This window comes from Heloderma suspectum, chromosome 2 (genome assembly GCF_057233095.1).
Source record: "Heloderma suspectum isolate Gila_16-S chromosome 2, 16-S_ref, whole genome shotgun sequence".
Lineage (NCBI taxonomy): Eukaryota > Metazoa > Chordata > Lepidosauria > Squamata > Helodermatidae > Heloderma > Heloderma suspectum.
This window is the reverse complement of record NC_139459.1, coordinates 229190028-229214805: the sequence shown is the minus strand read 5'-3', so window position 1 is coordinate 229214805 and position 24778 is coordinate 229190028. Positions and strand designations below refer to the sequence as shown.

The 24778-nt window shown below is 46.9% G+C and overlaps 2 protein-coding genes across 5 annotated transcripts in view; one reads left to right on the top strand and one right to left on the bottom strand.

Moving 5' to 3' along the window:
• ARHGAP44 (Rho GTPase activating protein 44) overlaps positions 1-7154 on the bottom strand; it is a 128634-nt gene extending 121480 nt beyond the window's left edge. The window contains exon 1 of the mRNA XM_084838350.1: positions 6727-7154. Within this exon, the coding sequence (XP_084694476.1) occupies positions 6727-6779 (53 nt within the window). The 5' untranslated portion in view covers positions 6780-7154. The remainder of the gene's footprint in view (positions 1-6726) is intronic.
• Positions 6472-24778, top strand: part of LOC146354191 (cytochrome P450 2C5-like) — a 41873-nt gene continuing 23566 nt past the window's right edge. For 2 of the 4 annotated variants that reach the window (XM_084838352.1, XM_084838354.1), the window contains exon 1: positions 22803-23113. In XM_084838352.1, the coding sequence (XP_084694478.1) occupies positions 22996-23113 (118 nt within the window). In that variant the 5' untranslated portion in view covers positions 22803-22995. Of the gene's footprint in view, positions 6596-22802; positions 23114-24778 lie in introns of those variants that run through there. The other 2 variants (XM_084838356.1, XM_084838353.1) reach the window with 2 other exon arrangements.

Sequence of the window (24778 nt, the reverse complement as noted above, 5' to 3'; positions counted from 1 at the left end):
CCACTGTATATTCATCAGGGATATGATTTAGGTCATACCTGAACGGTTTAGTGGTTTTCCCGACGTTCTTCAATTTAAGCCGAAATTTTGCAAGAAGCAGCTCATGATCTGAGCCACAGTCAGCTCCAGGTCTTGTTTTTACTGACTGTATGGAGCTTCTCCATCTTTGGCTGCAAAGGACATAATCAATCTGATTTCGATATTGACCATCTGGTGACGTCCATGTGTAGAGTCGCCTCTTGTGCTGTTGGAAAAGAGTGTTTGCTATGATCAGCATGTTCTCTTGGCAAAACTCTATTAGCTTTTGTCCTGCTTCATTTTGTACACCAAGGCCATGCCTGCCTGTTATCCCGGTGATTTCTTGACTTCCTACTTTAGCATTCCAATCCCCTATGATGAAGAGGAGATCTTTTTTTGGTGTTAGTTCTAGAAGGTGTTGTAGGTCTTCATAGAACCGATCAACCTCAGCTTCTTCGGCCTCGGTGGTTGGGGCATAGACTTGAATTACTGTGATGTTGAATGGTTTGCCTTGGATTCGTACTGAGATCATTCTATCATTTTTAAGATTGTACCCCAGTACTGCTTTTCCCACCCTTTTGTTGACTATGAGTGCTACTCCATTTCTTCTAAGGGATTCTTGCCCACAATAGTAGATATGATGGTCACCTGAATTAAATTCGCCTATGCCTGTCCATTTGAGTTCGCTGATTCCCAAGATGTCGATGTTCAATCTTGCCATCTCATGTTTGACCACCTCCAGCTTACCTTGATTCATTGATCTGACATTCCAGGTTCCTAAACAATATTGTTCTTTACAGCATCGGATTTTCTTTTCACCGCCAGACACATCCACAGCTGAGTGTCCTTTCGGGTTTGGCCCAGCCGCTTCACTCTTTCTGGCGCTACTTGGAAATACCCTCTGCTCTTCCCCAGTAGCATATTGGACACCTTCCGACCTGAGGGGCTCATCTTCCGGCGTCATCTCTTTTAGCCTTGTGATACGTTCCATGGGGTTTTCTTGGCAAGAATACTGGAGTGGGTTGCCATTTCCTTCTCCAGTGGACCACATTTTGTCAGAACTCTCTGCCATGACCTGTCCGTCTTGGGTGGCCCTGCACGGCGTAGCTTATGGCTTCACTGAGTTACGCAAGCCCCTTCGCCACAACAAGGCAGTGATCCATGACTTATCCAGAATTACCAGCCAATTCAAACTATTCTAGTCACTACCTATCAGCCTCTTGAATAGCCCCTATACATCTCCCACTCCGTCTCCAGCACCAGCCACATTGCCTCATCAACTCACAACAGCTGCTTCACAATACCTCAGACCATGGGCCATAAGGTTACTGACCATACATCCTATTTCCATGGAAAATATATAAAACTCCCTGATTTCAAATAACATAACTGAGGAGCAGTGCAGTCCCTGTGCGGGGTAGCGCTGCCATGTGACTAGGCTCCAACACAGCCAAAGCCTGAGACCCGCCACGCAAAAACAGAACAGAAAGAATAGTGTCTAAGAAGCATCCTATTTATATTTTAAGAGGAACGGCACTGAAGTGATCCAGAGCTGACAGATATATAGAAGTAAATAATGTCTGCTCTTTTCATTAGTATTTATATTAGTAAGCTGTTAAAAACATATGATCCATTTTGGATCAGACCAAGGGTCCATCTAGTCCAGCCTGCTGTTTCCACAGTGGCTAATCAGATACCTATGGGAGGCCCATAGCAGGACCTGAACGCAACAGCACCCTCCTGCTTGTTTTCCCCAGCAACTGGTGTTCAGAGGCATACTGTTATTATAACTTGCTTAGCAGAAAAATTGTAGGGAGGAAGAAAACCTGGAAACCCATGAGCGTTTTTTCCTCCCAGATACACAAATAAGAAAACATACCAAAATACACTGGATTTGAAATCTCACTAAATCTAAAAAGAGTGGATTGATTTAAATCAAGGTGATGTAAACCAATGATTTAAATCATGATTTAAATCAGCAAGAAATAAGATTGATTTAAATGACTGATTTAAATCAATTTTCCCATTGAAACCTTTTCATATGTTTCTTGAACAATAGCGCTAATCTCACCATTAATTCATGTTTATTTACAAGTAAAGGCGCAACCCTATCAGGTTGACATCTCCAAGATAGGCACATCCAAACCTGGAGGCTTTGGACAGGTATTTGAGGCTGTCTAGAGGAGGTTCACTGGTGGGGGCATGCTTGGGATTGAACAGGCCACAGGAGTTTTCGTATCTGGGCCTTGCCTCTCCCCTCCCACCAGAACAGCCCCCTTTTGACCTCTACAAGATCCTCAGAGTCTGCTTTTGAAATCAGAAAGCAGGCACCACAGTTCTTTCTGCAGCAGCTGTGAGTGAGAGGGGAAGAAGGTGGGACTGGATTGCATAGTCCCCCTCCTGAAGTCGCAGTAGGGTCTATGGCTTCAGGAGGGGGAATCTAAGAAGCCCTACAGTCCCTGGGATGCTCTCCAGGGACCTAGGAGTACATTTTAGAGTAAATTTTACTCTGTTTCATTCTTAGAGACTTTGGATATTTTTGTCTTGTGGTTTATAGTTTGCATGCTTTCATTTTCACCTATACAAGGAATGTCTTTAAAATATTCCCATACAGAGTCTTTCTTATGGCCAGTACCCAAATACCATATAGGGTTTTTCTTATGACCAGCACCTATGACAGTACTGATAACAGTATGAGGTTACCAGCACAATCCTATACATGTCTACTCAGAAATAAGCTCTACTGAATTCAATGGAGCATACTCCCAGGTAAGTGGATAGAGGATTGCAGCCTTAGTATGGGAATACAGAAAGATGCTCACTAGACAATTTTGCCTTATCACTTTCTTTCCAGTGTTGCTGCTTTCTGCTTCACTCTGTCTTAGCCCAGCCTTGCCCTCAGAAAAAAACTTAAGTAGCAAACAAAACGAAATGCCCATGACTGATAGGCAAAAGCAAGGGTTGATAGTTACTGGGCAGAAAACAACAACAAATTACATTTTTTAAAAGCTGATTTGGGGGATTTTTTAAAGTATCAATTTTTATCCACTCTCCCATATTGTCTTTCAGTTTTAACTATGCCTTGCATGGCTCAACTCCAACACCACATAAGCCCAGAACAGGTACAATCCCATCTAGCCAATGCCATTGCACATGTGGTAGTCAGGGAAACTGAAAGCCCAGAACTTTCAAGAAATAAGAGCTGGTAGTTAGGCTGGACAGAGACATTTTCATGAGATGAAAAACTGAAATGAATGCCAATATCTGGCTGGTAGGTAACTTCCCTTTCATGAGACTGAAGGGGCACAATCCTATGGGATCCACCCTTGATACTTGTCAGCTTCCAAGCCCGGAGGCTTACGAGTATCTAGTGCAGAGTAGGAGGCATGGCAGAGGCAATCCTTGCCTCTGCTATACCTCCCACTCTGCATTTCAGCTAGATGAGCTTTTTCAGGTAAGCCAGCCTCTCCAGTCCCCTCCCCTCCTGCCCACAGGAATGACCCCTTTACCGCCTCTCCGAGGTCGCTTTTGTGACCTCAGAGAGGCAGCCAATACATTTCCCTCCATGCCGGCTGTGAGGGGGAGGGGGCAGAGAGCGCAGATTCCGGGGTCTAAGGTCAGAGCGCTGTCTCCCACCTTGGATCCATATCCTATGGGCCCCCCAGACTCTGTCTAGCGGCCATAGGATTGCTCCCTAAATGTAGGTTTAGCATGTTTATGATATTGTAAGCTATGTTATTTTTACAGTATTTGTAGTATTTAGTAACTTTTAAATAAAAAAGAGTCCGATTTAATAAATGAGATCTTAAAAAATCACTGATTTTTATCCACCCTGGTTCTAAACCCATGTTATGATTTTAAATATCTGCATTATGGTTTTGAAACACAGAAATGACTGAAACGGGCCTTTTGCCCACATCAGTTGGCTGGAAGATTCAGGGTGTCCATAAACGCTTTCTATTCTTTTCAAAACGTTAAGTCACACACACACCCCTTTAAAACAACAAGCTGCCCCACAAAAGAGAGCCGAAGTATGGATGACTTATGTGGATAAACTAGATCACTCTAATGAATATCTGCTTATCTACTTGCACCCTAAAAGCAGCGACTCAGGCTGAAAATTAGACAAAGGGCACTACATAAGTGCATTAACACACCTAGGCTAGAGGTCATCTCCAGTGTGCACACAAATCTAATGTGAACTCGGTAAATATATGTACTTAACATGCAAGTGAGTGGCATACTTCTGGCTCATGATCAGCTTCTGGGGGTAGGGGGGGACAGGACAGAGCTTGTCGAAGTGGTACCTTGATTCATACAACAAGCAAGACAGATATAACAGCAACATATCACATAACTAATGTGACATGATCTTTGCGTATTGTACTGTTACATCTCTTCCCATCAATCCTCTCCAGATCCAAGCCACCTCCCACTAGTGTCTAATCTAGGTCATTTGTTCAGCAAATTGGCTGTTATTATTCCTGTAGAATCTAGGGCCCCATGCCAGACCTCGCAACAGCAGAACCAAAGCCTCAGGCAGTCTCCCCCATCAAGACACACACACACACACACACACACACACACGTGCCCATGTCTGCTTTCACGGTCAAGTCACTCACCAATAAAGGATTTGGTTTCTTAAGCTGATGGATTGTTGAGAAAGGAAAATAAGCAAACCTCACCTCACTGTTTCAGGGGCACAGTCATTTTCCTAGGATTTGAAACGAACCATGCAATTTTTTGAGGGGGGTGGGCGCCGCTTTTCAGCACACTTATCAAAAGCAGCCTGCACAGCAGGGCCACCACTGCTTACTGCAATTAAACCCAAAGCCTGACGTGATTAGAGTCCTCAAGAAGGGTTGACTCAGCTAACAGGAAAGCAAGCTAGCAAAGGAACCACTGCACAGAGCTGAACTGCAATCTTTAGAGGAAGAGGAAGAATGAGGAATGAAAACATCCCTAATATCACAAGCTGTGGTCACAGCTATTCCACTCTCCATCACTCAACACTGCAGGCAAAACCAGTGCTCACAGCTGCTAACAGAAGGGATGTAAGGATGGACACAGGTCAAGTTGATAGATTGGCGGGAATGTATTGCCCATTTGGATGGTCTGCAAGCATGACACAAGCAGGGCTGCTCAAAGCAGTTGAATTTCCCCCCATTAAAGCTATCAGGAAAAGAATACAAATCAAACAAATAGGATGCAAAGCCTAGTGAGATTGCTCCATGGGATAATATTTCTGTCTGGGTTACAACATTCCATGAAAGCTACACAGCTTCTTCCCACCCCACTGACCCCTCATCTTCCTCATACCTCCATCAAAAATGCTGCATTCTTTGTGGAGGAGGGGGGGGCTTCTATATAGATTGTATAATTCTCAAAGGTTTTTTGGCATGCAATCACAATAAACCAAGTCACGGCTTTGGATGCAGGCCCAGCCAGCACATCAGAGCCTGCATAGTGCTCTCGCTTTTCCAGACCAATCCTGGCAGCTACACCAGGGACAGAAGAAGAGACGCTTGCAGTGGCACTGCCCAGAAGCAAGATCCCATGCTGCTGGAAAGGGGCTCAGTGGTGCTTTTTTCCAAAGGTGATTTGCTAAGCAAATGCCAGCGCTGCTGCCAGCTCCCCAATTCTCACAAGCAAACCAGCCAGAAATCCTGAGATGAGCCAAGAAACTGGAAATACCCCCACCCCAAAGAAACACAGCAACCTTTACCTCCCAGTTTTAGAAAGAGCTGCCTTAGCATTTAACTCCCTCTCCCCCCCACCCGCCCCATGGTGTTGCAAACTGAGTCACACTCAATGAAATGACTCCAGATGTCCCTGCAACCTGACCTAACCATTCCAAGAAAAGGCGGGGGGGGGGAGAAGAAAAGAGAGAGAAAGGAAAAAAGTGTTGCCAATGGATTTCAATTTGTATCTTTCACAGAGGGCAACCCAGGATGAGCAATAACTGGCCATCCTGAGGGAGAAGCAACAGATTCGGTAGCTGCCTTGGCTGTCTTTTCTTTCCTGTGAGCCTAAGCTCAGAACCCTAAGTCCCTGGATGCCATGACTGCTCCCTTACCACACTTCCCAAGCTTTCCAGAGATTTTGGTTAACTTATTTACCCCCTCCTGCCGACAGCTGCTCACGATAAAGCCAAGGCAAGAGGCGAAAGGCCTTGGTGGGTGGTGGAATGTACACAGCAAGAGTTTCCTGAATAGCTTACTCAGGGGACAAGTCAACTGGAGTTTACCTGGCAAGCAGGCACCTCGGCTGGGCACCTCAGGTGGCGTGCAGGAGGGTTTGGGCTAGCAGAAGGAAGTCCCTCCATTTCCTAAAGGCGGGCTACACCGTGGTGGTAGAGGCTGCAACAGCAGCAGGGCACTGAAGAGCATCTCCTTGCTCGCACTGTGGCCACAGCGGCCTCTCATTGTGTGTACCGCGCGCACACGCACACGCAGAGACGGGAAGAAAACTGGAGGAGGGGAACGTACAAGCTGTGACCAGCGGAGAACGGGAAGCTCAGCCAAACCTAAGCATGTAATAGCAGGGGCTGAACACAACAGCCCTGCAAAGGAGCGGAGTAAGTGTACGTAAGGAGGGAGGCTGGGGGAACGATCCGCCCGACCCTCCTCCCAAGGTGCACCAACGCCCGCTGAGGCTAAAAAGGGGCGTTCCGCAGAGATGCGATGTAATTTCTCCTCCCGCCCTTACCTGCCCACGGTCTGGTTGGCGAGCTGCCGCATGCGGTTGAATTGCTTCTTCATGGTTGCGCCCTTGGCCAAAGAGCGCAGCGGGGCGGGTGGGGAAATCGGTGGCTCTCCCGGGGGAAGGGGTTGGGGGGGACGAGGAAGGCGGTTACATGGCCCTTCTTCTGCAAGGTGGAGGAGGATTCTAGCACTGCAGCAGCAGCAGCGGCGGCGGGGAAGAAGGAGGGGGGCAGCCCCCAGCCAGCACCATCGCAGCCTCCTGCATCCTCCGGGTGCGCAGCAGCGTCACTTTCTCCTTCTCTCTCAGCGCCGCCGCCGCCGCCGCGCGAGCACACCCGGCCCCGACTGATCAGCGCCGTGGGCCGGCCGTGCTCCGCTTTGCTGGCGCTCCCCGATCAGCGGCGATCCCGACTCGCTGCGCTTCTGCAGGCTGGAAGAGGCTCGGCGGCGGTGGCTCGGACTGCGGCTGCCCAGCCAGGGGCGCTGGGAGCTGTAGTCCCCTCCTATTCCGTCCGCCTCTTTCCGCCGCGTGAAGGGCGGCGGCGCTGCGGAGCAAGTCCCGGCGATGGTGCGTTTCATTCGGGGAGGAGGGAGAGAAGGAAGGCAGCGCCGAGCATCCGTGGCCTGCCCTGGCCTGGCCTGGCCTGGCCGACTCGACCTCAGCCTGGAAATAGCGAGCTCCTGGCTGGCAGAGAGGCGAGGTCTCGTTCATAGGCGGAGCCGCGAAAAGCACGGCGATCCCCGCCCTCCCCCCGTTCCTCGTTTTCCCTAACGCAGACCAGAGCTTTCTAGCCTCCCTCCGCGCCCGGCATCCAAAATATTTCTAATTCAGCCACTGGGGACATTAATTATGTGCAGCTGCTCAAGTAGGCAGCCATGGAAGGAGGGCGGGCAGGAAAACGCAAGGGTCAGAGTGCGTTCTTGGCAACTGGGGCTTCCGAACAACGTGATACTTGTAGGAATTTTAGACTATAGACTAAGGGCGCGATCCTATGCATGTTTAGGCAGAAAAAACTCCTACAACTCCCAGCGCTTGGGGAATTGCAGGACTTCTTTCTGTCTAAACACGCGTAGGATCGCGCCCCTAATGGCTTTACGGATTGGGTGGGGCGGTGCTTCTTTAGATGGTAACACGTATTGCTTCAACATGTGGTAAGCCAGCCTGGCTGCGTTTGGGGATCTCCTGCTCATTTTTCTGAGTGAGCCCCTGGAGTCCTGTCCTAAAGTCCTGCCCTGATGGAACCACTGGATTCTTCTTCTGGTTTTGCTTCTTTAACACTCAGATTGGCTATTGCTCTGCCAACACAGCTCTCCATCCCTATAAAGCAGAGATGGCCCAAGACATTTTAATGCCCGAGACAGGTCTACATGGGGGCAAATGTGTTTATTATATGAAAGAATAGACAATTCCCTGCCCTTTAATGATACCCCAAAGTCTGCTGCCTGAGCCAGGCATCTCACCCACATCCAATGGTACGTCCATCTCTACTAACGTCTCACTATGACTATCTGTGGTCAGGGGTCCCCAACTCCCACAGTCACCTTGACTCCCTGCCACCTTCAAAAAATGTTTTAATAAAAAATGGAAAAACGGGGCCCCAGACTCTCCTTCCTGTTCCTGAACCTGCCACTGATCAGCTGTTCAGTGGGCAGGAAGAGAAAGCAAGGGGCGGGGAGAGCAAGGCTAGGAGTGGGGAGAAACAGCAAGGTAAAGAGGTGGGGGGAGGAGAAATAGAGAGGCTGGGGTGGAGAGAAAAAGCAAAGTAAAGAGGTGGGGGGAGAGAAACAGCAAGATAAAGGAGTGAGTAGGAGAGAAAGCAAAGCTAGGAAAGGAGGAAAGAAGGAGGATAGAGATAGGGAAGGGAGAGAAATAGAAAAAAAAGGGGCTGGGGGAGAGAAATAGCAAGGCTAGAGGCTCTGAGTGGAGAGAGTGAGAGCAAAGGGGAATGGTCTGTGTGGGTGGAAGATTGGGTGGGCTGGGAAGCAACTCTTTCCATCTCCCCCTCCTTCTCAGCTTCTAGCCTCGCTATTCCCCCCACCCTTGACAAAATGGCAGTCATTTTGTGGTGGTGCCCACAGCAGTTTCTCAAACTCCCAAATGTGCCCACGGATCCAAAAAGGTTGGAGACCCCTGATCTATATGTATCTGTAGTGCCAATACTCTTCTCTCTACCTGCCAGTCCTTCCATCATCACCGTAAAGAGGAGACCCAATGCAGCAGGATGGTCAGTAGGGCATGCATCCTCCTCCTGATCTCCCAAAGGTTGCACTTGTTAAGTCAAATTGTCAAAATTTATCTGAAACAAAGGCTCAAAACTTCCTGTTAAAAATCTAGCATGCAATCCTGTGCTTTCATAATCTGATATGTTGGGGGTGGGGGGCTTGCAGACCCCATGGACACATAAGAAGCAATAGTGCTGCATATTGTTGAGACAAAACACTGTCCAATGTGTTGGACAGTCCCTTTCCTTTGTGTCTCCTATTCCCCCAACTTTGTGGGAATGGCAGGTCCCCCTCCCAGACCACTAGTCCTAACTTCCGTCTGCACAGTCACATAAGGTGCCTGGGGATCAATTTGAATTAACATTCCATGCTGCTGTGAAAGCAAGAGCAAGGAACATTTATCCTCACACAATCCTAACCCATCCCCCTTTCCCCCCTAGCAAAGCTAATGCAGCTTTGGCGCTGTAAGAGACAAAAAACAGCACTTTGTGCGGGGGGTGGCGGGGTGGGACCCGGAACTTTTAATATTATATTAATCAGCAGGAAGCTTCCAGCTCCAATGCAGTGTGAGTAATTCTTTGAACTCTCTGAGCAATGAGGAGAGAGAGGGAGACATGAATTGTAATAGCAGAGGGTGCTCAATTTCTGCAGCTGATCCTGGACAACAGAACCTGAATCTGGGTGTCGTTATCCCTGTGCCAGTTAGGCCTGCATCCACCATGCCTGTGTGAGCTTATTTCCCACTTCTCAGGTACTGCACCAACCTGCGCTGATCAATGGACCAGAAAGTCCAGTCCAAGATGCGGGCCCCAATGGAGCCTCCTGATGTATTCTGAACAGAGCCTTAGGGCAACAGAGAATTAAATCAGCGTCAGCCCATTTACAGAGTTGCCTTTAGCAAGTACTAAAAAGCAGAAATTTTCTCACAACCCCCAATGCTTTTCAGCATCTCGCTGTGCAATCCTTTATTCTAACTATGTAGGGTAGGGAAGATACACCGCTGCTTCACTGTGGAATCCTATGTGTGCCCAGTCAGGGAAGTGCAGGGGAAAGACCCCACTCGGAAAATCCCCAAATGGTGCAGAAGCAGCAGACGTGCCCCCAGTGTCCATGGAAACACCACCAAAGTCCGTCAATCAGAGGCTGTGCCAGCAACAGCGCCCACATGCTGCCCACACAAGGAGGAAGCCAGTGAAGCTCGGTTAATGGGGACATGTCCCCAGCACCGTGTTGGAGTACAACACACAAAGGGAAGGGAAAAAAGCCCATGCAACACAGCATCTACATAGCTCCCTCAGCAGGAGGACTGCGTTGGAGACCTACCCAAGGAGGGAAAGATTTTTTTCTTTCCCTTGTGGGAGAGGAGCCTGGGGACACACTGACAGCCGCAACCTTCATTGGTCACACCAAATCGCAGGGAAGGGGAAACTTTCCCCCTGAGGGCAGCATTCCCTTGGGGGTAACCTGTTGGGAGGTGCATGTCAGCAGGGGTAGATCCAAAGCCACCTCTGTCTCTCTCTCACACATTCATGCTGAACTCATGTCCGGCTTGTGGGTTTCCCATGGGCAGCTGGTCGGCCACTGTGTGAACAGAGTGTTGGACAGGATGGACCCATGGTCTGATCCGGCAGGGCTCTTTTTATGTTCTTACCCCATTCATCTAATATCCGTTCATTCTCACACTTGCATCCCTCCATTCACATTCACACTCCATTCATCCCTCATCCATTCACCCTCACTCGTTCTCTCTTATTCACATCCCATCCATTCACACACACACACACTCCACTCTCCCTTCCCAGCTACCACCCACTCAACGCGCCCCCCCTGCAGACATGGGCGGGGGGGGAGTCAAGGTGCATGGGGAAAAGAGGGTTTGTCCTTCCCTCCTCAGCTACAACATTCCAAAAAATCTCCCCAGCATAGCAGTTAGGGTTAGGGAAAAAAAAGTGTGAATGGGAAGTTTTTTCTAAGCTGAATTGCCATGCAGGGGGGAATTTGGGGGAGAAGCCACAGCTGAGGAGGCAAGGGCAAACCCTCTCCATGCACTTCAACCCCCCTGAAAATCCCCCCTGCATTGCAATTAGCCTTAAAAGAAAAGGTCCCATTTGCATGAATGAGACCTTTTTATTCTACGCCCCACTTGGCGTATAGGGGATGGGGCCAAGGAGAGGAGGCCGTGGGCTGGATCCAAAGGCACTGCATTCGGCCCACAAGCTGGAGGTTTCCCAGCAGTGCCGTATTGCATGGGGTAGGGAAGCAGGACACATGGGTTTGGGCCCCACCAAGGGAAGGCTCCCACTCCGCTTTTACATTGGCCAAAAACAGTCATGTCAGGGGTAAATGAGAGAGAGAGCTCCCTGGATTTGAACTCACACTGAAGGCATCACAGATGAGTTCTTTAACCGCTCAGCCATGGCACCAGACAGAAAACAGGCCTCAAGGCCCAGTCACGGAGCACAAGGGCAACAAGATGAACTCTAGCATGGTAGAATAGCTCAAGTCTCCCATCCAAGGGGCCCTGAGTTTAAATCCAGGGCACAGACCCATACTAGAAAAGGTGGGGAGCAGTTCCCACATGCAAGCACAGCTGAGTGGAAAGCTGCATGGACCAATAGCCTGGCTCCTGCATGGGCCAATTAGCCCTTTTGGCCTATTCCTCTCCCTAGCAATCCATGTGACCCCACCCCACCCCAATACCATCCCAGCAGGCCTCATTGCCCCTTCTTACTCATCCCCCCTCCCTCCACCGACTGCCTCGTACATCTTGGCAGCAGCACCCATCTGTGTGCACCCTGAAAGGCCTGCTCCCTGGTACAGAGAACCAGACTGAGCAGACAGTGGAAGGGCCACTACCCCTGACCCCATCAAACTCCCTGTCCCCGCCACAGTCCTATCTTGTGGCCAGCAGCAGCCAGATTATAACTTGGTTATAGGTAAAGGATTTCTAATCTACCATTCCTGAGCAAAAACAAACAAGCACACAAATACCTGGCCCACTCATTGCCTTTATTGAACGCATACACAATGGAATTGATCCTGCATGGAAATAGTCCAGTAGATGTAGAAGTTGACTGTAAACTAATTCCACCCAAAACATCCTGCCTTTTTTGAGAATGTCCATCTGTGCAAAGGCCAAAAATAAAAACCTAGGGCTTTCCTTCCTGGGGAAAAGCTGTTTTCCTTTTTTGCATTTATATCGGTTCTACCTGTTATTTCTATATGTGATATATGTTTTAACTTAAGACAGAAAATGTTGATAATGAACTAATGTCACTAAAGGCGCAATCCTGTGGCCGCTAGACAGTGTCTAGATGGCCATAGGATTTTTCGGTTTCTGGGAACCGAGCTCAGAGCCAGTGATCCAAGCTTCATTCCCAGAAATCTGACTCCCCCCCACGTCTCATAGGAAGTGCGGTTCGTTCTCGGTTCTGTGCTTGGAAAAGCAGCATGGAGTGGCTGAAAAGGGGGTGTTCCTCGGGTGGGGCGGAGAGGGGACCGCGGAAGTGCCATTACAAGGCTTCCTATGCGCCGTCTGGCCTCCCCCTCCCTCTGTGAGGCACCCCAGTTAGACAGCCGAAATCAGCCATCTATCCGCAAATGCAAGGTGGCCCAAGCGCAGAGGAGAAGATCCCCTCCACACACCATCCACCCTGCATTGGATAGTTGGCCGCCTCCGAGTTTGGAGGCGGCTGACTATCCCCATAGGATTGCGCCCTAATGCAGCTATTATTTCTGCTTTAACATTTCAATAAATGTTTACAGTAAAGGATGCTGAACACTCCCCTTCATGGATCACTGCCTTGTTGTGGCAAAGGGGCTTGCGTCACTCAGTGAAGCCATAAGCTATGCCGTGCAGGGCCACCCAAGACGGACAGGTCATGGCAGAGAGTTCTGACAAAATGTGGTCCACTGGAGAAGGAAATGGCAACCCACTCCAGTATTCTTGCCAAGAAAACCCCATGGAACGTATCACAAGGCTAAAAGAGATGACGCCGGAAGATGAGCCCCTCAGGTCGGAAGGTGTCCAATATACTACTGGGGAAGAGCAGAGGGTATTTCCAAGTAGCGCCAGAAAGAGTGAAGTGGCTGGGCCAAAGCCGAAAGGACACTCAGCTGTGGATGTGTCTGGTGGTGAAAAGAAAATCCGATGCTGTAAAGAACAATATTGTTTAGGAACCTGGAATGTAAGGTCAAGGAATCAAGGTAAGCTAGAGGTGGTCAAACATGAGATGGCAAGATTGAACATCGACATCTTGGGAATCAGCGAACTAAAATGGACAGGCATGGGTGAATTTAATTCAGGTGACCATCATATCTACTACTGTGGGCAAGAATCCCTTAGAAGAAATGGAGTGGCACTCATAGTCAACAAAAGGGTGGGAAAAGCAGTACTGGGGTACAATCTTAAAAACGATAGAATGATCTCAGTACGAATCCAAGGCAAACCGTTCAACATCACAGTAATTCAAGTCTATGCCCCAACCACTGAGGCCGAAGAAGCTGAGGTTGATGGGTTCTATGAAGACCTACAACACCTTCTAGAACTAACACCAAAAAAAGATGTCCTCTTCATCATAGGGGATTGGAATGCTAAAGTAGGAAGTCAAGAAATCACCGGGATAACAGGCAAGCATGGCCTTGGTGTACAAAATGAAGCAGGACAAAGGCTAATAGAGTTTTGCCAAGAGAACACGCTGATCATAGCAAACACTCTTCCAACAGCACAAGAGGTGACTCTACACATGGACATCACCAGATGGTCAATATTGAAATCAGATTGATTATGTACTTTGCAGCCAAAGATGGAGAAGCTCTATACAGTCAGTCAAAACAAGACCTGGAGCTGACTGTGGCTCAGATCATGAGCTGCTTGTTGCATAATTTCGGCTTAAATTGAAGAACGTAGGGAAAACCACTAAACCATTCAGGTATGACCTAAATCATATCCCTGATGAATATATAGTGGAGGTGAGGAATAGATTTCAGGGATTAGACCTGATAGACAGAGTGCCTGAGGAACTATGGATGGAGGTCTGTAACATTGTTCAGGAGGCAGCAACGAAATCCATCCCAAAGAAAAAGAAATGCAAGAAAGCAAAGTGATGAGGCTTTACAAGTAGCTGAGGAAAGAAGGGAAGCGAAAAGCAAGGGAGAAAGGGGAAGATATATCCAACTGAATGCAGAGTTCCAGAGAATAGCAAGGAGAGACAAGAAGGCCTTCTTAAATGAACAATGCAAAGAAATCGAGGAAAACAATAGAATGGGAAAGACTAGAGATCTCTTCAAGAAAATCGGAGATCTCAAGGGAACGTTTTGTGCAAAGACGGGCATGATAAGGACAAAGAAGGCAGGGACCTCACAGAAGCAGATGAGATTAAGAAGAGGTGGAAATAATACACAGAAGAACTATACAGGAAAGATCTTAATGTCCCTGATAGCCATGATAGTGCGGTCACTGAACTTGAGCTGGACATCCTAGAGAGTGAAGTCAAGTGGGCCTTTGGAAGCATTATTAATAACAAAGCTAGCAGAGATGACAGTATTCCATCTGAGCTATTTAAGATCCTAAAAGATGATGCTGTTAAAGTGCTGCACGCAATATGCTAACAAATTTGGAACACTCAACAGTGGCCACAAGAGTGGAAAAGGTCAGTTTACATTCCAATTCCAAAAAAGGGCAATGCCAAAGAGTGTTCAAAATACCGTACAATTGCGCTCATTTCGCATGCCAGCAAGGTTATGCTCAAAATCCTACAAGCTAGGCTTCAGCAGTATGTGAACCGAAAACTACCGGAAATACAAGCTGGGTTTCGAAGAGGCAGAGGAACTAGAGATCAAATCGCCAACATTCGCTGGATCATGGAGAAAGCAAGAGAATTCCAGAAAAACGTCTATTTCTGCTTCATTGACTACGCTAAAGCCTTTGATTGTGTGGATCACAACAAACTGTGGCAAATTCTGAAAGAGATGGGAGTACCAGACCACCTTACCTGTCTCCTGAGAAACCTGTACGAGGGTCAAGAAGCAACAGTAAGAACCGGACATGGAACAACCGATTGGTTCAAAATTGGGAAAGGCGTACGACAAGGCTGTATATTGTTGTCCTGCTTATTTAATTTATATGCAGAGTACATCATGAGAAACGCTGGGTTGGATGAATCACAGGTCGGAATTAAGATTGCTGGGAGAATTATCAACGACCTCAGATACAGAGATGATACCACCCTAATGGCAGAAAGCGAAGAGGATCTCAAGAGCCTCTTGTTGAGGGTGAAAGCGAAGAGTGCAAAAGCTGGTTTGAAACTCAACATTAAAAAAACTAAGATCATGGCATCTGGCCCCATCACTTCCTGGCATATAGAAGGGGAAGAAATGGCAGCAGTGACAGATTTTATTTTCTTGGGCTCCAAGATCACCGCAGACGGTGACTGTGGCCATGAAATTAAAAGACGCTTGCTCCTTGGGAGGAAAGCTATGGCAAATCTAGACAGCATAGTAAGAAGCAGAGACATCACCTTGCCGACAAAGGTCCGTATAATCAAAGCTATGGTTTTCCCAGTAGCAACGTATGGCTGTGAGAGCTGGACTATAAGGAAGGCTGAGCGCCGAAGAATTGATGCTTTCGAACTGTGGTGCTGGAGAAGACTTTTACGAGTCCCCTGGACTGCAAGGAGGTCAAATCAGTCAATCCTAAGGGAAATCAACCCTGACTGCTCATTGGAAGGACAAATACTGAAGCTGAAGCTCAAATATTTTGGCCACCTAATGCGAAGAGAAAACTCTCTGGAAAAGAACATGATGCTGGGAAAGATTGAAGGCAAAAGGAGAAAGGGACGGAAGAGGATGAGATGGCTAGATAGCATCACCGATGCAAGGAATATGGACTTGAGCACGCTCCGGGAGAGAGTGGAGGACAGGAAGGCCTGGCATGCTATGGTCCATGGGGTCACGAAGAGCCGGACACGACTTAACGACTGAACAACAACAACAATGCTGAACACTGTATTATTTATGGCATTGTTCCTGGAGAGGATGAAAGTTGCGTATTTCTTCGGCAGCAAGGCATGAGAGTCATAATCGGAGTCAGCAAGGGAAGATATGACAATTTGCATGAGAGACTTGCGGAAGTTCCTCAAGCTGGACTGAAAGTCCATAAAGTAAGCCATAGTACCTACACCAACAAAAATCACATATAAAGCTATTTGGAAAAGAAAAAGAGGATGTGGCATATGATCATGTGCTTCACTCAGAAGTTCCATGATTCAGTGTAAAAGAAAACTGTTTATTATGTGGCTACATTATCAGTGACAAAGAACAGAAAAGCAGGGAGGTGCTATTTCTTACTGAAGTCAGAACCATGCAAATCAGATAAACACTCAAAGGAATTTGTAACGCAAGAGGAGATGCATGGAGAGCCCCTGTTTGCCAGTGCACTGTAGTGCTGACAGGTGTGTGGCAGCTCTGGAGAACCCTGCTAGCCCTGCTCTCCCACTGTGGCAAATGCCACAGTGGGAGAGCAGCTGGTGGGGCTCTCTAGAGCACCTGCTCCCTAACTGGAAAGAGGCAGTGGTGGTGGGGGGGCTTCTGACAGGGGGAGGGAGCACGCAATTCACTGCTTCACCACTTGAGCCAGGGGATTCACTTCAGCTCACCTCACAGGAGTGCTGGCCCTGCTGCTGTGGGTTACAAATAGATTGCAAAGACAACCAGGGCCCAGATGGTTAGGGTACATGCAGATTGTGTATGCAAGCCCTCAGCCAGATGTGTGTTCCACATTGTCTCTCCAACTGATTGGCTTAAACTCAGCTAGTCTCAGTTGACTTAAACTCAACTAGTCTCAGTTGCATGTACACACTAACATTAATATGTGCGGAATTGTAAAGATAGGATACGGATGTGCCTGGTGTTACTTTAAATTAGAGCCTGTGGATAAAAGACATTAAAGTAATAAGTTCCCATCATACTCAGTTTAATAAGATTTTTATACATCTTGGAAGATTCCAACTTTTGATGTCATCTTTCGGAGCCACTGAGAATCTGATGAGTGGATCTGGTATTGAGGAAGTCCTGGAGCTGGTGTGTGTGGGTAATACTGTGGGTCGTATAATGACAGGCAAAACATACATGTTGTCCATGGACATTTATTGGTACCAACAGCAGCAAGTGCTCACTAATAGTGGAAGTACACTACAATACACAACAGTATTCCAGAGGTGGGAGCACCCACTGTCTTCACTCTCAGACATCGATAAACACACTGTAGCAAATACCACCACAAAGAACAAAGAACTGTCCCCTGAATCCAGTGAAGCAACAGAGATTGACAACCCAGTAATCGAGGAACAGTTCTTTTTGAGAAATCCATTACTAAGGAAACACCATTGGAGCAGATAAGTTCTTCAATCGTTCTACAAATCTTATCCCAAAGGCTTGGAGAAACTAAAGAAACTGAGAAAGAGTAGAACAGTATACCTTTGGATTATGTACCTTCACATGGCTGATAAAGCAAAGGCCTTTATATGGGAGAAATGCCTGGAAACTGGAAATTATGAGCATCTCTACACCAGCCTAAAATCCTGCATTTAAAACGGGGCTTTCTGCTTCAGTTTTAAATGCAGGATCACAACGGACTCCCTTTACATGTGCTTCCTTTCCCCCTTCCCTCCCTTCTCCCCCTTATCTGAGTCCTCCATATGTTTCATTGGTCTAGCTCCTCTTCTTGAGACTTTCCCTTTTTCACAGAGGGAACTCAAGTGGAACACAAGCGGTTAATTTGATATCTCATTATCTCTGACCTATTTAAAAATGGAATAAAGGTAATTTAGTGCAGGAGACACCCGGAAGTTCACGACGTCATCTAAAGGGCCCGCAAACTTCCGTGAGCGAGCCATCTCAACCACAGGATAAAAGCTCCGTGTGAAGGAGCTGTACATGTGCAGAGTGTTGAACTACTGCTTTCATTTTTTTCAAGTGGTGGACATAGTAATTACACCACCTATGCCACGCTATACATTCAGCAAATGACAGAATGTAAAGTAACTAGAAGTAAACAAAGCATTCCAGGAAAGTAATTTCACAGGCATTAGGATATGGGCTGGGAGAATGGAGAGATATGTTCATAGAGCAAATGCTCATGCAGTCAGCAAAAAGACAAAGAGGGCTGATACGGGGCGGGGGGGGGGGATGGTGGAAAGCCAATGAGTTCTATGGATTGTAAGCCACTCAGCATACAGCAAATTAAGGGAGCAATTATATGGCACCTAGACAGAGTCGGGGGGCGGGGACATAGGATAGTTCGGATTCCTGGATTTAAGGTCAGGGGCAGCACTCTGACCTTGGAGCCAGGAATCTGTGCTCCCCCGTCCCCCCCCGCTTGCAACTGGTGCGGAGAGAACGATGCCAGGTGCAGAGGAGGGAAAGGGGAGGGGACTGGGGAGGCCAGCTTATGCCAGATCCCCAGGCCCCCCCAGCCTCCTTCCCTCCCGCTCCTCAGAGCCCCAGCTAGACAGGCGAATAACCCTGTCTAGCTAAAATACAGAGCAGGAGGAGGACAGAGGCAAAGATCGCCTCTGCTGCTCCTCCGGCTCTGCATTGGATGGCCGTAAGTCTCTGAGTTCAGAGGCTTACGGTCATCTGGCTAGCAGCTATCCTGATAGGATTGTGCTCTAACATCATTAAGGAACTATCTACAGAAAGCTGAACACTGCATGTCTCCCTCTAACTGTTGATGCTGCTGTGTACCACCTGTACAGAGCTCAGCTCCGGTGTTCGGTATGGAAAACGCCTGGAGTCTACAGTGTGGTTCCAGAACCATGAGAATGGCAATGGATATATTCATCCAATAGCCAAACACACAAACAAAACACCAGCAACAGAGAAATTACTAAATACAGTTTGCTGGACCTGCCAAATCACAGTCAACAAAACTTGCAGCACATGATGTACATGCCAACTTTATGGTCTTGCTTGGATTGTGGTTTGCAAGCATTGCAGTGGTAGCAACTGGCACTGCACCAGTGCATTACCAATTCTTACCAGTGAGGAAGAGGATGAGGCAGTAATGCTGGTGGGGGAAAACCAGTGCATGTGTACATTCTCGTCAACTGCGTCCATCCCAAGATTTGCATATAGGTTATAATGACTATTCCACCATAGAGTTTAATGACCATATCCTCTATTTTGGTGTGATCAGACATTATATATACAGTAGATAGCTTGATGTTTCACGTCGAATGCTTTTTTCACAGTTCCCTTATGATAAAGGCAATTCACATTTGAATTTCATTGAAGTCGAGGGGCCTTCCTTGAGCGACAAGCCCAAATTTATTAAATTCGGCCTTATTGGAACTTGTCTTTTAAAAAAATGTGCTAACTGTTTTAACATGGTGTTTTATTCTTTTATCTTTGCTGTTCACCATTCCAAAATCTTTTGATGTGGAGTGGGATATAAATATTGTTAAATAAATAAATAAATAAGGGAACGATCCTATGGCAGCTAGTCAGTGGCTAGACGGCCATAGGATATGTCGGTTTCTGGGAACCAACCTTTCCCCCCTCCCGCGCTCAGAAGAGGAGTGTGTAGCAGCAAAAATGGGGCATTCCGGGGGGGGGGGCTTCAGGGGGGGAAGGGGGAAATGCTGGTGCGACACATCCTATGTGTTGTCTGGCAGCCGCCTCCCCCGCTCCACCTTCTCGTGGCTAGACAGCCAAAATCAGCTGCAAATGCAGGGCAGGAGAAGCATGGAGGGAACAATCCCCTCTGTGCTTCTCCTGCCTTGCGTTGGATAGGCGGTCGCCTCCAAGTTTGGAGGTGACTGCCTATCCCCATAGGATTGTGCCTTAAATAAGCATTATATTAAAAACAAAAAGGTCACCTTTTTTCAGGCTCACTTCATTGGTTCTAGAATTTGGATATGTAATCTCGGATACCATCCTGACCAACTTCAAGTGGAATAATTTTGGGTGGAATTTGTTCACAGTTAGGCCTTATTTATGCAATACGTCTTCTGGACTAAAAGGGGTGTGAGATGGATCCTGTATCTGCGGGAGAGTGTCCTGTGAAGGGCAAGGGGAGATGTTTACCTGGTTTGCATGATCGTGGCATGGTTAACAAACCACCGTGCTTGTTAACCCTGCTGTGCGTGCCGGCATCGTGTGTCAGCCAGTTTTTCAGCATTGTGTATCAGCATTGTTTCAGTACTGTGTGTCAGCCAGTTTTTCTCGGGTAGTTGTTTTTTCCTGTTAAAAAGACAAAAAGTGCTTCCTCCGAAGAATGTGCTGCAATGGCATTTGGCCAACAGCAGCTTCACTGCTGAGCCCAAACTATTAGGTATCTTCAAGACTTCCTCCAAATGTTCCTGTTCATTGGTGGGTTGCTGTTATTTTGGACAGGAGTCATTTGGAAGGTGTGAGAGGAGGGCCGGCGTTATTGCCACCAACGTGGGCTGTTTTTCTTTTTCTAGGTAATCAGCATTCTCAAGCCAGACCTGCTGTTCATGACCTTTACCATAGAAAACTACAGCAATTATAGCTGATTTTGATAACTACGATGCCTTGGACATAGCAGAGGCTTTCGCCAAGGATGTGAGAACCTCAGGTTACATCCCGAAGGCATGCTAGTTTCATGCTTTTGAAAAACAGCTGGGTGGGGGGATCCAATCTTGCCCAGTTTACAAAAACTTCCTTTCTGTCAGTTATCACCACAGGATGCCTAGGGCCTCACAGGACCACTTGTTCTGCAGCCCAGATATCTGCCACTAAGCAGTTTATAAAGAGGCTGTGAGACAACCCTGGGGTCTCTTGGTGAGTCCTCACCCTTCTCTGGGAGGTCACTAGGTAAGAGAAATTAAATCAGGGGTGGGCAACACATGGGCCATAGCAAAAACCAAACTTTTGAAAATCAAACAATTGCTGTGTTTGCACTATGGAGCACTAAATGGGTTAGTGCCAAATTTAGTTTGTTCTAAACTAAATTTGACCTATATGGTGCTCTGTAAACACTATGGAATGCTATACAGGTTAAATTTACCTTCAGAACAAGCTAAATTTGGCCCGTTTAATGCTCTGTTATGCTAACATGGCCATTTGGCGGGGGGTACAAACCCTGAATTTCATGCCCCACAGGAAGTTGGGGGAAAATGGCTCCCAGACCCATGAAGTTGTCAACCGCTGAATTAGATTGATGTCTACTTGCTCTAGCTATGTTGCTGGGACTAGATCCACCCTAAAATACCCCAAAATCAATAGCTTCCACCACCTCCTGAGTTAGGCCTTCAGCAGAACTGAAAAGTAAGATGGGGTGCCAAGTTACAGCTCTGCCACTTTCCAGTCTCTGTCCACCGAATTGGCACACATCTTTATAGTAGCTTGATCGAGGGGACCAAGGCAATAGGAAATAAAATGGATTGGGGCTTCACCACACGAGGCGCATCCTTACCTTAGTGCACACATCCTGCATCCTTACTGGGGCTTCTGCTCCCGGATTCTTTGTGGGATTAAGATTGGCTCCTTTACACAGGCTAACACAGGCTGTTTTTATTTCTCACCAAGTTCTATATGTTATTTCACAAGCACTAGATGGCACTGCTGTTATAGCGCCATTATGGAAGTACACCCAGCAAGTAAAGCGCTTTATACGCTTCCTAGAGAAAAATTGGAATTTCTCCACAATTTACAAAGGTGGGATAAAGGTCATAAACTATGAAAGGGGCCCTGGAGGTTGACAACATCATGTAAAGGACCCACAAACTTCTGTGAGTAACCAATCTTGATTGCACAATATAAGCCCCGTGTGGAGAGGCCCCTAGAATCTCTACAGATCAGAACACACAAGTTTAAATTGTCAAAAGTTAGGATCATGATCAAAACACCACGGATTGCAGTCCATGCAATAAACAGAGAAAATGTTAGTTCTAACTTCTAATACTTGCTTTTGTCTGTATAATACGGAGGTTTGGTCATATCTTGCATGCTGCAGAAGATGCAGAGTAACCGGTAATAACTGAGTCAAAAGCTCTCTTTCTGCTCCTGGCAGAAGATGGAACATAGACTTCAGGAAGCATAGTTAACTCATTCTAAACCAAAGATACCTAACAAAATACTTGATTGTACATTTATAGGATCTTACCTGAGAAATGAATGCAATGGCATTCCCTGATATGGGATATTGAGAATAGGTTAAGCAAAGATCAGCCACCATCCACTTTTGTCCCTGGTAGGGCAGGGGTTTGGGTGAAAAAAAGTCAGATGCAGAGTGACAAATTCTATGCACTTTCTACAGCTTAGCTTGTTGCATCCCTAACTCTCCATGACAGCTAATCTCTCCTAGATGACGTTTGCCTACCCTACAGGTATAGTAAATAAATGGCCAAAGTGCAGAACCTTTCTCCAGCCTGTTGGGCTGATAGATGGTATACCTATTTTCACTCCATTAAGAGTTCCAAAATCCCTGGGCAGGGTTGGGGTCCTCTGGGACACTGGGTTTTGGTGGCATGTTCCATGGGCTTGCTGTATTCATTATTCTCATGGCCTAAACCCAGCTTTCTGTCCCCCCTCCTGCTATTTGCCACACCGCTTGAGATAAAACGTTTAGTTATATTTGTTTTCCTTAATGGAAGCTGGAGGGCTGGGGGAATTTTCATCAGGACAACGGAACAGGGGAAACCGTTAACCCACCTTTCCCAGTCTGATCAGGCCTCTCAAGGCTGCTTTTTTTTTTTTTTTTTAAATGAACAACTCAATTGACAGGAGATCTAAAATCAAAGGTTTCCACCCTCTGCTCAGGGTTGGCCATTGAGACGTAGTTAGGCGATCTAATTTACTCCCTTAGAATTGCACGACGAACCAGCAGATGGCAGCAGAAGACAGGAAAAGCCCTTTCCCTTAGATTGGCATTCCAGTCACAATCCCGAAAAAGGCCCAAGTCCCTCTTCAGGGTGGCTCAGCTGTCCCTACCTTCTTCCCCAGCACAGGGGAAGCAACAACTCTGCTTTTCTTCAGCCCCCTTTCTGCTTGTCTGGGACCACATTTGCATCTTTCTCACCCGGTGATGGCCTCCTCAGCTATCCGGATTTCCCCCCTGAGGGTAGCAGCCCAGGTCCCTGCAAAGCTTCTCAGCATGGCTACTGCAGAAGTGATACTTGTCACTTCTCCACATCAGATACCGAGTAAGTAAGTACATAGCTGTGGGAACTCCCTTCGTTGGTTAAACCAGCCTTTCCCAGCCTGGCACCACCCCAAATGTGTTGGACTACACCTTCCATCACCCCCAGCTAGCAGACAATTACCTGATGTTGATGGGAGTTGTAGTCTAACCCATCTGAGGGTGCCTTGTTAGGGAAGACTGGTTTAAAACATCTATATACTTCCATTAAACAGCTATTTCAAGTTGGTTCTTCCAGTGTGTGGCATGTGCCTTTCAGCTTAGCATTGTTTTTAGCTCTAGTTCTTTTGGGGGGATTCTCCCACCTTGGTGTGCCGAGATAACATACTGGTAATATTAAACATGGAAATATGGGAGCACCATTAATACAGCATTGGGAAGTTGCATCCCGTAGAACCACAGATCTTCTTTCTGGGCAATAGAGATGAGTTATAAACAGATAAACAAGGTTGTTTTGGGAAAAGAAGCCAGGTGGATTTTGAGGTGAGGACAGGAAGGCCTGGCGTGCTATGGTCCATGGGGTCACGAAGAGTCGGACACGACTTAATGACTGAACAACAACAACAAATAATGACTTCCTTTGGCCTTAATGAGTCTCTCGACCTTGCAATGCTGTTCTTAAATACATCTTTTTCCAGTCAGGATTTGCTCACATATTAGCTTGGCTTCTTCTCCCTGGTCCGGTATAGCACTGGCGTTTGAAGAGCAAGCATGATTAAATTTGGACGCATTGAGTAGGTTTGTTTAGACCTGAGATATATCATTCAATAAATACTATGCTTATGCAGTTTGGAACTTTAAGCCTCTCTTTCATCAGATTTTTTAGTTTTTATAAACAATTGTGTTGTTGTAGTTGAGTTGTAGACACATATTTTTTAAACTACAGAGGCATTTTTAAATTCTATAATATAGATTTTGTACACTGTTCTGTAGATTTCCTTGAAGAATGATCTACATGCGGTCTGAAACGCATTGGAACTGTTTATTTTTGTGCAGTAAAACACCTCTTTTGCTTACGCCATTACTTTTTGTGCCAGTCTATTTACCAATTCTTTGTATTTTTAATGGTCACATCGATAGTCTCTGATTAGAGGGCAAACACTTCATTGCATTCGCTGCAAATAATACCAGTCCTAAAGTTTAATGGAATTAATTTGATTTTACATTAACATGGCTTGTAGAAGGCTGACAGTGTGTCCTGCAACCCATTTTCCCTTAACCAGTCAGAGGAGCAGATTTGAAGTTAGACAGACTTACAGTCGTATACACACTTTCCTGGAAGTAAGACTTCTTCTTCTGTTCTTTCAGCCAAAGATTTACAATGGTCATAGCATGTTGAGGCTCACACTGTTAATCATTCATTTAAGTGGGTTGGAGCAAATCCATGGCTTTCCCATTTCTTAGAGTATGGCAGGACAAAGCTAGAACTTTGAAATCCCACCAGCTGTGTGACCTCTGCAAAGACTTTATACTTCTGGTTAGTTTAGCCCTTGGGTCTCCAACGTGGTGCCCCCTTCCTTGATGCCCACCAAAGCACTCAGCTGCACCTGATTTTAGTGGAGGAAGAGAGTGTGTGTTGCGGGGGGAGGGGTGACCCTGAATGAGTGTTTGTGTGTGTGTGGTTCTTGTGTGTGTGTAGTATGGGGTGTGTAGTTTTCGTATGTGATTT